Here is a 13,912-nt window from a genome sequence, read left to right as displayed (position 1 = left end):
AGAGGAGCAAGACCAGAGAAGTGTATATAATACAGAGAGACATTTACTTTACGGATGCGGCTCACACAACTGTGGAGACAGCAGAGGCCCGAACCATGAGTTGCTGGCAGGCTGACAAGCTCTGCTAGCTCCCTCCCCGTGATGCTGTTGGGTGCTGTGGACTTGACCGTCACAGTGACCTCGTGAACAGCAGATCTGCACCCTGCCCTGTCCTACACCGTCCCTGCCACGTCTGAGCTCATCCTTGTAGTCACTCACTGCATCACAGGGTTCCAGAGGCTGCAGGTCAGATGTCAGACTCGAGCTCTCCCAGGGTGACGCCTGGGGGCTCTAACATCTGCAGATCAGGGAGCAAGCTAGAAACTTCTCCAGGCTTGTGTCCCAAGAATGGGAAGTCAGGTAACAACAGCAAGAGTGTGGGTTTTAAAAAGGAGAGTGAACTTTGCCAGAACGTCAGATTATATCCTAAATGCAGGCCACAACCCCAGGATAACTCCCTTTCGACTGATTGTTGCTCACATTACATCACACTGTGGAAGGTGGTTACACCAGATCACATTGTGAAGGACACAGTTCAATGTCCACCCAGCCACTGAGAACAACAGTCAATACGAGGTGTCAGCTCACCGTCCAACATCTTCTCCACTTGACTCTTTGGCCTACAGTAATGCCTTCTAGCGGTGACAACGAGAGGTTGATAGCGCTCCTGAGGAGATGTCCTCTACCGGATTTTGTTGGGTTTGTGTCTAGAAGCAGGAGGGCCAGAGATGGACGACTACATGGAGACGCTGAAGGACGAGGAGGACGCCTTGTGGGAGAACGTCGAGTGCAACCGGCACATGCTCAGCCGGTACATCAACCCGGCCAAGCTCACGCCCTACCTGCGCCAGTGCAAGGTTATCGATGAGCAGGACGAGGACGAGGTGCTCAGCGCCCCCATGCTGCCGTCCAAGATCAACCGGGCAGGTACGTGCACGCACCGAGACCTCAGAAGACGCCCTGCCATTAGCCGTGTCATAGAGAAGCTGCCCGGGGTTGGGGATTTTTACATAGAGGTCCATGGGCTTCTGTCCCAGCCCCCAAACCAGCAGTCCATGCTCTTGTTCTGTCGTCTAGTCAACCACAAGTCCTAGCGCCCCTCTGAGCAGTGGCTGTGAGCTCTGCCCATCCCAGGCCATCCTCATCGCTGCCCTCCTTGAGCCAGTGCTGCGGTCACTCATCCATCCATCTCATTGGGGTCTTCCAGGAGCAGGCTTAGAGGGCTCTGTCAACATGCATGAGGGGAAATGCCATCTTTAGTTTACTAACTTAAATATCCTGGGGTGCAGTGGGTTAAAACAACCCAGCTATTAACCAAAAGGTCACTGGTGTGAACCCCCCAGCCTCTCAGCAGGAGAAAGACAGACAACCCGCTCCATGAAGAGTCTGTCTTGGGAACTCCATGAGGCAGTTCTGCTCTGTCCTAGAGTCGGAATTGGCTCGGGGCAGCGGATTTCGGGTTTAAGGGGAAGCTGAGAAGTCCTAGTGGTACAGAGGCTGAGCTCTTGGCTGCTAATGGAAGCAGTTGTTGGTTCATACCCATGCAGTATCTGCAGAAGAAAGACTTGAGGCTCTGTTCCCCTAAGAACACAGCCTAGAAGACACTTTGAGGGCCTTCAAGGAACCATATGGGATCAAAAGGTAGCATTTTCCCAGAGCAGGAGCTCAGAAGGCAGGACAGGTCAGGAAGGAAGGCCAGAAACGGGAAACACAGGGAGCAAGAGGGAAGAACGTGGTCACAGTCCAGGGCATCGCAAAACTAGAATGTGTGAATCACTGGGTGGAAAACCGATTCACCCAAATCACAGAGAAAAGTTAAATTACGAAGAAAATACACAATCCCAGTGTTAACAGGATGCATTAAGCCTTCTTCTGAGTTTATTGAGGGCTATGATTCCAGACTAAGACAGGACCCGTGTCCAGCTAGGTGGACTGAAGTGGGTACCTCTCACTGTGGGGTCTCCTCCAGGCCGGCTGCTGGACATTCTCCACACCAAGGGGCAGCGGGGCTATGTGGTCTTCCTGGAGAGCCTGGAGTTTTACTACCCGGAGCTGTACAAGCTGGTGACTGGGAAGGAGCCCACCCGCAGGTTCTCCACCATCGTGGGTAAGTGGCTGTGCCTCCAGGAGCAGGGGGCTGAGGGGTGTGCGCGCGCGCGCGTATGGTGGACAGTGAACCATAGTGGTGTCTCTGCCTCCAGTGGGAGGGGTAGAGGGTTGTGTGTGTGTGTGTGTGTGTGTGTGTGTGTGTGTGTGTGTACACTTGGTGAGACAGTGAACCATCGCGGGTGTCTGTGCCTCCAGGGGTGGGGCTCCAGTGGGAGGGGTAGAGGTGTATGCTTGTGTGTGTTGTATGTATGTGCACGTGCGGTGGACAGAGCACATTGGTGGTGGTGGAGCTGCAGTGGGAGGGGTACACGTGCCTGTGTGTGCTTGTGAGAGCACACGAGGCAGTGCTAATTCCGGAGCCTGTGCATGAGGACAGTGGTCTGGTGGGTCGACAGGCTGGCAGCCAGGTAGTCCTCTGCTAACTGGAAGCTGGACATTTCAAACCTACAGCCGTTCCAGAGACAAGATAGGTAATCTGCTCTTGTTAAAGGAGCCCTCGTGGCATAGGCCTTAGTGAGCTGCACTGCTAACCAGAACACTGTGCATCTCTTGTGGTTCAAATCCACCCGCAACTCCAAGAAAGATCTAGAGGCCTCACCCATCGAGGTTTACAGCCTTACCCACCCAACAGATACTTGCCAAGAGCCAGGATCAGTCGGGGACAATGAGTTGTGCTGGGTGTTCCTCCACCTTTTTCTAAATCCAGGCAGACGGTGTTTCCTTGCACTTTGTTTTATTGAGCTGCACAGCTACTGCGTCTTTTTTAAGGTGATGGTTTGCGGCACTTGTGCCCCAGGTTCCCAGCAGCACGTGCTCACACCCCCTCTGTCCCACTGCAGTCATTCTTGCACCGTTTCATGCTTCCTTGTCATGGTATTGCACAGTTAGTAGACTACAGTCATGCACACATTGCTTTTACATGTTCTGGGATTCCACAACCCATGTGGATTCCATTTTGGCAGGAAAAAGATGAGACAGTCTGCGTCTGTAAAAATTTGCGGCCTCAAAAGCCCTGAGGGCAGCTCAATTCTGTCCTAGACGGTGGCTGTAGCCAGTCAGCTCCGTTAGAGTGAGCGGACGGGCTCATATGCTTTACTGAGCTGCTGTGGAACTGAACTCATGGCCCCTGATTATGCCTGCATCTTCCTTGAAATCCTCGGCAGTCTAGTCAGTTCTGACTCTCCACAACCCTCTACTGGTTTCTGAGAGGATCACAATCACCGTTAGAGGCCCACGGTTGTGTGATCCACCCTACCTGAGCAGAAAAAACTCAGTAAGACGCTGCTGAATGGAAGCTTTAAGAGTGACACCTGGCCGTGCTGACCTCCTTGCTGGCCCTCCTAGCCCATGCCTGGACCCCTCCTCCTCCATCCTACACCAGTCCACTCTCAGGTCCTCCTAATCCGTATCTGACGCCCTTGGCCCTTTTAATCCCCATCTGGCTCTCTCCTTGGCCCTCCTAGCCTACTCCCCCTCCTGAGCTCATCCAGCCTGCACCTGGACCCCTTCTTGGTCTTCCCCGCCCATGTCTGGCCCCCTCTTCGGTTCTCCCGTCATGGACCTGACTGGCTTCCCCTGTCCGCAGTGGAGGAGGGCCACGAGGGCCTCACGCACTTCCTGATGAACGAGGTTATCAAGCTGCAGCAGCAGATGAAGGCCAAGGACCTGCAGCGCTGTGAGCTGCTGGCCAAGTCTCGGCAGCTGGAGGATGAGAAGAAGCAGCTGACCCTGACGCGAGTGGAGCTGCTGACCTTCCAGGAGCGCTACTACAAGATGAAGGAGGAGAGAGACGGCTACAACGACGAGCTGGTCAAGGTCAAGGACGACAACTACAACTTGGCCATGCGCTATGCCCAACTCAGCGAGGAGAAGAACATGGCGGTGATGAGGAGCCGGGACCTCCAGCTCGAGGTGAGGACATATGTACACAGCTGCTCCGAGGGGGCCTCACGGGAAGGCAAATGCTGCTGGGGTCCCAGGTCATCACACAGGTATGTGCAGCAGGTGTGCAGCCCTGAAGCCTTGCGCTGACAGTTGAAGGGCGTTCATGGGCAGGGACGACATTCCAGATCTGTGCAAGTGCAGACTTGCGCACACACGCCCAATGGGGGGGGGGAATCCCAATGAGGGGTTTCCTGCCACTACCTGAGGCCCCGATCAACCATGCACATACGATATGTCCACAAGCCTCGTGAGGCCTAGAGGCATGGCCCGCAGGCTGTGAACCTACATCTACACATGTATAGACACGTGCATAAAGATCTAGTGGAGCCAAGCATCTGGAGGTGCCTCGGGGGTGTGCAAGCCAAGTGTGTGTGCGCATGCGCAGGGGCTGCTGGGGCCTCCCGCCAAGGGACACTAAGAACTGCGCATGTGCAGACATGTCCCAGCTCTAGCAGGGATTTCGGGCATCAATTCAGGCCTCGCCCCCCAGGTCCGCCGTGTGCACAATGGCTGTGTGGGTTTCCTCCTCTTCTCCCAAGGGCAGATGCACCATGCGCATGACCTGTGGCCCAGCCTGTGACCCAGATCCACCGTGCATGGCCTATGGAGGGCCGAGAGAGGGAGGCGTACAGGCATCCAAGGGACTCTAGCGCTCATACTTGTAAAGGAACTGGACTCACCATTCATCCCCTAGAGCTTGGTCCTTTACAGCTGTATCCGCAGAGCCCCGCCCTGGTAGTAGCACAAAATGTTGTCGGGTTCCACTGTATGCTCTTGACAACCTCGTGTGACGCAGTGCTGCCCCATGGGGTTTCCTTAACTGGCAATTTTTTTAGAGTTTGTGTGTGTTTTGGGCTTGTTTTTCTTTGTTAGTTGGTTTTGTATGAAAGCCATATCCCAATCAAAAAAACGGTGACCAACAGATTGTGGAAATTATAAAACAATATTACTAATATCACACACTAGTAAAATCCTGCTGAAGATAGTCCAAAACTGACTGGAGCAGTTACCATTTTTATGAGACAGGTCTCCAGGCCTGTCCCCCGTGAGGCCATTGTGTGGGATCAAACTACTTTCCAGTTACCAGCTGAGTACTTTTGTTTCTTGGCAAAGTATTGCCACCAAGTAGAAGACTGTCCAGAGAAATGACTGAAAGGATTAATGAGGGGCCTTGGGAACAAAGGATGGGAGGTGGTTTCATTCACTTTCTTTCTACATACTGAGGGCCTCCCAGACTCGTCTCTGATGCCAAGGATATAGACTTAAAACTCTGAGGTATTCAGAGGATTTACTTTCCAGTCAAAACAGAGGCTCAGTAGAAATAAGCCCTATGAAGAAAAGAAAGTCATTTGGGGTTACAAAGGGTTTTGCTGATTCAAACCCATCCATCAGCTCTGCAGAATAAAACATAGTGGGCTGACCCCATAAACTTACACCCTAGAAACCCTGGAGTTCAGTTCTGCCCTGGAACACATGGCATGGCCAAGGTCAGAATCAAGGACACAAGACAGCATTCAAGAGCAGTATGAAGTTAGACACCGACCAAACCAATTACACCTACTGTCCAGCCATTTCTAACTCGCAGGGTCTGTAGGATGGAGTGGGACTGCCTCATAGGGTTCACAGAAGAAAATGCTTCCTTCTCTTCCAAAGAGCAGCTGGTGGGGTCACACTGACAACCTTTTTCTTAGTAGCACCTTTTTGGAAGTGAGAGGTGCTTGGTTAGGTAACCTGGTGAGGAGACAGCCTTCTGGGAAGATGACACCTGAGAAAAGATGAACCTTCACCATGCTGGTCTCAAGGATAGAGGGAGGGGCAGTGTGAAGGCCCTAATGGGGCCACGTGGGGGATTTACAAACCATTGAAGAAACAGGCAGGCAGTCATCAAGGATGACAGCGAAATGAATGGACACAGTGGCTGTAACAATGTGCAGGCCTTGTAGCCGTTGAGATGCTGGTGGAGGACCTGACAGGGTTTGTTTCTGGTCTATATGGGGGTCCCTCTGAGCTGGAACAGGCTCAACACCACCTAACAAGACAACGGAACCAGTCGGTCTGAAGTCAAACGAGCAAGTGCTAGGAATTGGTGAATGAGATGGCTGAGGGCCAGAACAGGGGGACATGGGAAGGGCTTTGGAATTTATTCTGGTCCTGATGGGAAGCCGCTGAAGGATTGAGAGCCTGGGAGTGACAGCTGATTTATACCTAGAAGGATCACTCTGGCTGCTGGGTGGAAACAGGCTCTCGGAATATTTATTAGGCCCCTGCCATGTGTAAGGTACTGTGCTAAGCACTATGGGGGACACGGAGATAAATCACCTGAACTCCATTCAAGTCACTTACAATTTAGTGAAGCAGACGGATCAGTAAACAATCAACTGGAATCCAGGTGTGTTAGGCTCCGATGGAAGTGGCCACGGGGCTTTGGAAGTGTTCATTCTCCTTTGAACCCTGTTGAGAACTTACCTTTCCATCCCAGGTATACTGATTCCAAATCTGTATGTTAGGATGAATCTTGTAAGAGCACAGTATTGGGGGTGGGCATTCTTTACTAGCTAAACTGAGTAGAGATAGAAAGAGCCACTGCCATCAAGTGGATCCTGCCTCTTGGAGATGCTCCACCGGGTTTGTGCAGCTGTAAATCTTAACAGGCAGAGCCTGCCTCATCTGTCTCCCTGAGCCATAGTGGGTTTGAATTGCCAACCTTTCAATTAGCAACCCACCACTTAACCTCTGACACTATCTAGTCTCCTTAAACAAAGTAGCAAAAAGAGAAAATTCCTCCTTAGGCTGGATTCACACAGTGGCTGCAACAGCCCGTGCTGGCTCAATTGTAAGATTGTAACAACCTTCAATTATAAGACTGTAACAGCTCAACAGCAATGGATTTTAATTTTGAAATACAGTAACTGTGCAGACCAAACTGATGAGTCAAGGTAAAGTTTGCAACAATTGAAGTGAGCCTAATTTTTATATCAACATATTTGAAACTTTAGATATAATTTGTATGCTCATCCTGTTTTTACATATAAACTGGTAAAATAATTTGGGGGGGGGGGCGGAGAATGTAAGAAACCTTGATTGTGAAATGAGGCCCAGGCAGGCCCTCATTCCATTGCACACGGGTTTCTGTGAACGGAAACAGCACAAAGAGCAGCAACATTGTTTGGTTTAAAGATTTGAGAGTTTCCTGGCTTCATCCGGATCCATGATTGCGGAAAGTCTAAAGTCCATGAGAACTTGAAATTCTGTTCTCCATGGTAGAAGTAGCCAGGTACCATCCAATTCTGGTCTCTGTGTGCATAAAGTATGTAGGTTTGAGCTCCTGTGAGTTTACAGTCTCGGGGATTTCAAGCTGACTTTCAGCAGCAAAGGTGTTTGTTCTTGCAAAAGTTCACTTGGAATCCAAGTAAGTGAAACCTACCACTAGCAGAGCTGCTCCGAGGATGGAGATAGGGGAGCCAGGCAGGACCTTGATCTCTCAGGATTCGTGTTCATCAATCACCTTGGAGGTTTTCAGGAAAATCCTTGGGTTTCTTGGCTCAGGCCTTGAAGCTCATCATACAAGGACAATGACTCAGTCCTCAGAGAAACACCAGTAACCTGTGCCAATGCCTTGGGTGGTGTCAACTGTTAAGCACTGGGACTGTTCACTGAAAGGTTGAAAGTTCAAGTCTGACCCTAGGCACTGTGGAAGAAAGCCCTGTCTCTCTGCTTCAGAAGAGTCGGCTTCTGGAAACTCTACAGAGAACAGTTGTCGTCTCACCTATGGGGTCCACGAGCTGGTTGTCATACCTGTTGCCCCTTACAAAAGCCACCAGAGTTTATGAGGGACATTTAGGAACATTCTAGAAAGAGCTTTGGTGGTGTACCAATTAAGCTCTTGGCTGCTAACCAAAGGCTCCGCCAAAGGAAGATCTGGAGATGTCGTCCAGGAACTAGCCCACGCCACCCTCTGCGTGAGTCAGACCCTGTGGGACGCAGTGGACCTGCCCGCAGCCTCTCCAAGGCTGTGAGTCTTTACCGAAGTGATGCTGACGTCTCCTTCCTGGGGGCTGCTAGGAGCTTCCAGTGGTCACGCCAGTCAGCAGCCGACTGCTTTTCAACATGGTGCCACCAGGACTCCTTACCATGAAGGTTACAGCCCGAGAGCCCTGTGAGCAGTTCTCTGCAGGATGGAAATGACCCATCCCCCCCGACAGCCAGAGGGCTGCTCTTCAGGAGCGGCCAGGCCTCTCGGGCAGCTAGGGGATGTGGTCGGTCCTCCGGGAGGAGGTCTCTCCGTCTGGCTCTGCCTCACGGTGGGAGGACTGTGCTTGTGGGACTCAGGTCGTGCTGGTGGGTTGTGCTGATGGGGTTCAGCCACGGGCCCCTCACCACAGGCTCATTCCAGATCGACCAGCTGAAGCACCGGCTGAACAAGATGGAGGAAGAGTGTAAGCTGGAGCGGAACCAGTCCCTGAAGCTGAAGAACGACATCGAGAGCCGGCCCAAGAGGGAGCAGGTGCTGGAGCTGGAGCGGGAGAATGAGATGCTCAAAACCAAGATCCAGGAGCTGCAGTCGGTCATCCAGGTGGGCGCTGCCGGTGGGGGATCCTGGGTGCTGGACGGGGGGTCGTGGACGCTGCCAGTGGGGGACGCTGGGTGCGGGACGGGGGGTCATGGGAACTGCTGGTGGGGGAGCTGGGATCCTGGGTGCTGGACGGGGGGTCGTGGACGCTGCCAGTGGGGGACGCTGGGTGCGGGACGGGGGGTCATGGGAACTGCTGGTGGGGGAGCTGGGATCCTGGGTGCTGGACGGGGAGGTCATGGGTGCTGCCGGTGAGGGAGCCAGGACTCTGGGTGCTGGACGGGGATCATGGGCGCTGCCAGTGTGAGAGAGCCTGGACTCTGGGTGCTGGACAGGGGATTGTGGGTGCTGCCGGTGGGGGAGCCGGGACGCTGCGTGCTGGACAGGTTTCGGGTTAGGCTCCCTGCTGGCCCTCCACTGGACACCAAGGCTGGAAATGGCACAGGATGTGATTTCCCATCTGTCTTCTTCAGAGTCACCAGTGGATTTGAGGCTGTAGAGAGGCAGGGCCTCCTTAGGTGAGAGGGACCCCAAATACTCCTCACCCCCGTAGAGGTGATGCCTCCAGAACCCATGGGAAATCAGCTGCCTTCACATCCCACAAAAGCCTGCTCTCAGCCCTGCCATTTGTTAAAACCCCAAGTGCCTCCCTGTGTGGGTCACCCCGGATCCTCTGTGGGTAGAAGTGGAGGACTGAAGAAGTCACATCTCCTGGAAGAGCTTCAGAGGAAGGAAGAGGCCTGTGTCCCCTTTAACGAGGGACTGGCTGCCCATGGAGGGACCCTCTAGCTGAATCCCAGCAGATAAGCTGAGGTTTGCACAGGTGCCTGGGAGGTCAGTCAGAACCGGCGTCAGAACCTCTGAGGTGCCTGAGGACCAGCAGTGCCCCTCTCACTACAGTGAGAACCCACAGGACGATGGGAGCCAGGAGGTCCTAGCAGGAGGGGGCTGCTTCTATCCCAAGAAACAAAAAGCAGCTTGCAGGCCCCAGAGACCAGGGGACCGGAGCAGTGCTCCCAGCCCCGCCTTCAGCCCTGCTTAGGGGTGTGTGTGTGTGTGTGTGTGTGTGTGTGTGTGTATGTGTGTGCGCGTGCACTGAGTGGGCTCATGGATTCATGCACATGTGCATATGTGCACACATGCCCTGACCCTCCTGTCCAAACCGCTAGGCCGGCAAGCGCAGCCTGCCTGACTCAGACAAGGCCATCCTGGACATCCTGGAGCATGACCGGAAGGAGGCGCTGGAGGACCGGCAGGAGCTGGTCAACAAGATCTACAACCTGCAGGAGGAGGCCCGCCAGGCCGAGGAGCTGCGTGACAAGGTGGGTGTGCTGGAATCCCAGGGAGCGCCCGTCCCCGTCAGCCACATTGTTTGTTGTTTGTAAGCCTTCTCTCGGAACATGGCAGCTGTGGCCCAGGAGTAGAAGCCTTACCTTCCAGGCATGAGGCTCAGGTTCGAGTCCCAGCCAGAGTTCCTCATACACAGTCCCCACCCCGTCAGTGAAGGCTTGTGTGTTGCTGGACAGGTTTCAGCAGAGCGTCCATTTAAAGATAGGAAGAAAAGCCTGGATACCCTCTGCACCACAGCATCTAACTCAGAACCACCCAGGGACATCACAGAGCTGGCACCGCTGTGTCCTGCTGTTTATGGGTCCCCGTCAGGGGGATTGCTGGGAGGCAGTTAACCACAACTGTGACAAATGATGGCTCAGTGCCTTTCCTGTCCCCAGCTGTGGGCCCGGGAGGCCAGCAGGTTCACACGGTCCCCCCCAGTACCCCCACCCTATCTGCCAGTAGATGTCACCTCGTTCTGTGTGCTCCCCTCTGGGTTGTGTCAGGGCACCACGGTCACCCCCCCATACCTCCACCCTATCTGCCAGTACAGGTCACCTCGTTCTGTGCACTCCCCTCTGGGGTGTGTCAGGGTACCACATTCCCCCCCCCCCCAGCATCCCCACCCTACCAGCCAGTACAGGTCACCTCTTTCTACGTGCTGCCCTCTGGGGTGCGTCAGGGCACCATGCGGCCGTGGGTTGGGTTTTGGTCTGCAGCCACCCTGTGTTCTGTACCTCAGCCATTTCTCCAACATGTCTTCACCTCGTGTCCCTGTCCCTTGTCCGTCACTCACCACCTCACTCTCATCATGCTGTCAGTTGACACACCACAGCCTCACACCTGCCACACTTTTCTATACACGAGGAAACGTGTGTGACTTGCTTGACGGTGAGGTTGACTTTGCTGCCGGATCCGGGGCCTGAGCCCGTGCTGTTGCCGAGGTCCCCTGTGGCCATAGTTCTGGGGAGAATCTCCTCCACAGCTGCCCTGCACTGCGGTCCCCCTCAGCTCTTGGCAGGACAGGCGAGGTCTGGGTTGAGGAGCTGCCGATTGATGGCCTAACTCAGGCTGTTGTCTCTCCGCCGGGCTGGCAGTACCTGGAGGGAAAGGAGGACCTGGAGCTGAAGTGCTCGACCCTTGGGAAGGACTGTGAGATGTACCGGCACCGAATGAACACAGTCATGCTGCAGCTGGAAGAGGTGGAGCGGGAGCGAGACCAGGTACCGGGCAGGGCAGGCGGGACAGGCCAGAGCCGGGCAGGGCACCACCCCTGGTGCGGCCAAGTCAGGACCCTGTGTTCTGCTCTGAAGACTAGTCCGGTCCATCGAGGCCTCAGGGTTGGCGAGCATTTGGCCTCTGGCGACCTGAGCCTCGCACGGCAAGGCAGAGCAGAGCCAGGTGCAGAGGAGCTGATTCTGCAGCACGAGGCAGGCAGGCAGTCCAGGGCCCTGTCTCTGGTCAGGGTGGGCTACAGGCCGGCTCCTAGGCCCTGAAGCTGGGAGACTGCAGGTTGGGTCCCCGGGGACATGCACTGATGCCCCTCAAGGGCCGTACAGGTGGTCTGACGTGGCACCAATGGTGGGGCTGGCCCAACCACAGCTGAGCTTGGCAGTCGGGGATCTCTGGCCAGTGAGGCGTCCAGCCCTCCCCGTTTGGCCTGCACCGTGAGTCCCATGGCCTTGCCCCACCCCAGGCCTTCCACTCACGGGACGAGGCCCAGACACAGTACTCACAGTGCCTCATCGAGAAGGACAAGTACCGCAAGCAGATCCGCGAGCTGGAGGAGAAGAATGACGAGATGCGCATAGAGATGGTGCGGAGGGAGGCCTGCATCGTCAACCTGGAGAGCAAGCTGCGGCGCCTCGCCAGGGACAGTGGCAGCCTTGACCAGGTGGGCTTCCTCCACCAGGTGGGCAGCGTCGGCCAGGTGGGCTTTCTTCATCAGGTGGGCAACATTGGCCAACATGTGGGCATCAGTCATATGGACGGCCTTGGCCACTGTGTGGACATCAGCCAGGTGGGCTTCCTCCATCCATCAGGTGGGCAGCATTGTCCATCAGGTGGGCAGCATAAGCCAGGTGGGCTTCCACCATTGGGTGGGCAGTGTCAGCAGGTGAACTGCTTCAGCAGATGGACCACCTTGACCAGGAGGCAGCAACAGTCAGATGGGCACATCTAGAGGGTTTGTTGCCCCAGCCAGGTGCCAGGTGTACCGTCTTTGCCAAGTGAGCGGCCTTGGTTGGGGGGCAGCCAGGTGGGCCAAGGGGCCAGCTCCCAGGCAGAGGCACTTCCCCCCATAGTGACAAGGTAGGTGCACCCACTGTGGCGGGAGGGTGGGTAAAATGCCAGCTCTGCGGCACCACCTGGAATTCTGGGATTGCCAGCCTCCCCTGGCTGTAAAAAGAGGTTCTCAGCAGGTTTGTGGACACACCCAGGCCAGCAAGGGGCACATGTGGACAGAGTGCACAGGAAGCAGTTGCTAGAGGGGCCTGCAGGGCCTGTAGAACACCCAACACGTGCCCATCCCTTGACTGGAACAGGGCGCTGGTCAGGGAGGGGTTGGCGAGGTCACGGGCACTGGTGCCGCGCCCCTGCTGGTGCTGCTGTCTTTGTTGCTGGTATTTATTTTCTTGCAGCTCTTTCTCATTTATCTTCTTGTTGTTTATTTAGTTATTATTCTTATTCACCCATGTGTGGTTTTTTTCATGTTTTTTACATAGACAGGCTGGAAATGGGCACTAGAATGGGATCATGTCCAATTTAGAAGCCCCCAGTGGACATGCATGAATAAATGCTTGCCTGCTAATGGCTAAAGCAGAGGCATCATGGAAGAAAGGCCTGGCAACCACCTCCCTAAATCCCAGCACTGGGAACCCTGCGATGCACGGTTCTGCCCTGGCCCACACAGGGCCGCTGTGGGCCAAAGTCGAGGGGTCAGCAGCAGGAGTGTGGGATGTCAGATCTCAGAGGAAAGACTATTAGGGGCAAGGCCTTTGTGGCTGGAAAAGAGAAAAGGACAAACTCCAAGCCCACTGCAGTCCACTCCCGCTTCCTCTGACCTTCTGTTGGGTTTCTGAGGCCATAAATCTAAAGGGAGTGGACTACTTTTCTTTCTCAGAGCTGGTAGGTTTGAACCTCCAACTTTTTGGTTAATAGCCAGACACCTGACTAGACCACCAGGGCTCCCCTGTCAAAGAGGCAGATCTGAGCAAGCCAGTGGAAGCCAGTGACAGAAAGCAGGAGTGGGGGCCAGAGAGGGTGGGGCTGGGTCCATGGGCCTGGACAGCTGAAGGACATGGGACTGAAGGGAGACAGGTTTTGCTGACTAGTGTGGGGACTCCTTGTGGTCAGCTGACCTGTGGCTGTCCATCCTGCCCTGTCTTTGCCAGAGCCTACCCCGGAACCTGCCCGTGACCATCATCGCCCAGAGCTTCGGGGACGCCAACCCCAGGACCAATGGCCAGGAGGCAGATGATTCCTCCACGTCCGAGGAGTCACCTGAGGACAGCAAGTACTTCCTGCCCTACCACCCACCCAAGCGCCGGATGAACCTAAAGGGCATCCAGGTATGGGGGCAGGGGACAGTAACGGGGGCATCCAGGCACAGGGGGCTGGGGCCAGTGATGGGGGCATGCAGGTACGGGGCGCAGGGGCCAGTGATGGGGGCATGCAGGTACGGGGGGCTGGAGCCAGTGATGGGGGCATGCAGGTACAGGGGGCTGGAGCCAGTGATGGAGGCATGCAGATACGGGAGGCTGGGGCCAGTGACAGGAGAATCCAGGCACAGGGCCAGGGGCCAGTGACGAGACATCCAGGTACGTGAGGCTGGAGTCAGTGATGGGGGCATGCAGGTACGGGGGGCTGGAGCCAGTGATGGGGGCATGCAGGTACGGGGGACTGGAGCCAGTGATGGGG

General features: G+C 55.1%; 1 protein-coding gene across 1 annotated transcript in view; it reads left to right on the top strand.

The window, feature by feature from the left end:
- The first annotated feature begins 761 nt into the window (after positions 1-761).
- CARD11 (caspase recruitment domain family, member 11) overlaps positions 762-13,912 on the top strand; it is a 35,069-nt gene continuing 21,918 nt past the window's right edge. Inside the window, exons 1-8 of the mRNA XM_006889613.1 lie at positions 762-966; positions 2,009-2,146; positions 3,734-4,059; positions 8,486-8,665; positions 9,832-9,984; positions 11,092-11,217; positions 11,691-11,888; positions 13,387-13,563. Coding sequence (XP_006889675.1) covers positions 768-966; positions 2,009-2,146; positions 3,734-4,059; positions 8,486-8,665; positions 9,832-9,984; positions 11,092-11,217; positions 11,691-11,888; positions 13,387-13,563 — 1,497 coding nt within the window. The 5' untranslated portion in view covers positions 762-767. The remainder of the gene's footprint in view (positions 967-2,008; positions 2,147-3,733; positions 4,060-8,485; positions 8,666-9,831; positions 9,985-11,091; positions 11,218-11,690; positions 11,889-13,386; positions 13,564-13,912) is intronic.

The sequence above is a fragment of the Elephantulus edwardii genome, unplaced genomic scaffold, assembly GCF_000299155.1.
Source record: "Elephantulus edwardii isolate Elephantulus edwardi_28Jun2011 unplaced genomic scaffold, EleEdw1.0 scaffold00080, whole genome shotgun sequence".
Classification (NCBI taxonomy): domain Eukaryota; kingdom Metazoa; phylum Chordata; class Mammalia; order Macroscelidea; family Macroscelididae; genus Elephantulus; species Elephantulus edwardii.
Note: the sequence above shows the minus strand (reverse complement) of the source record. Positions and strands in the feature narration are given on the sequence as shown.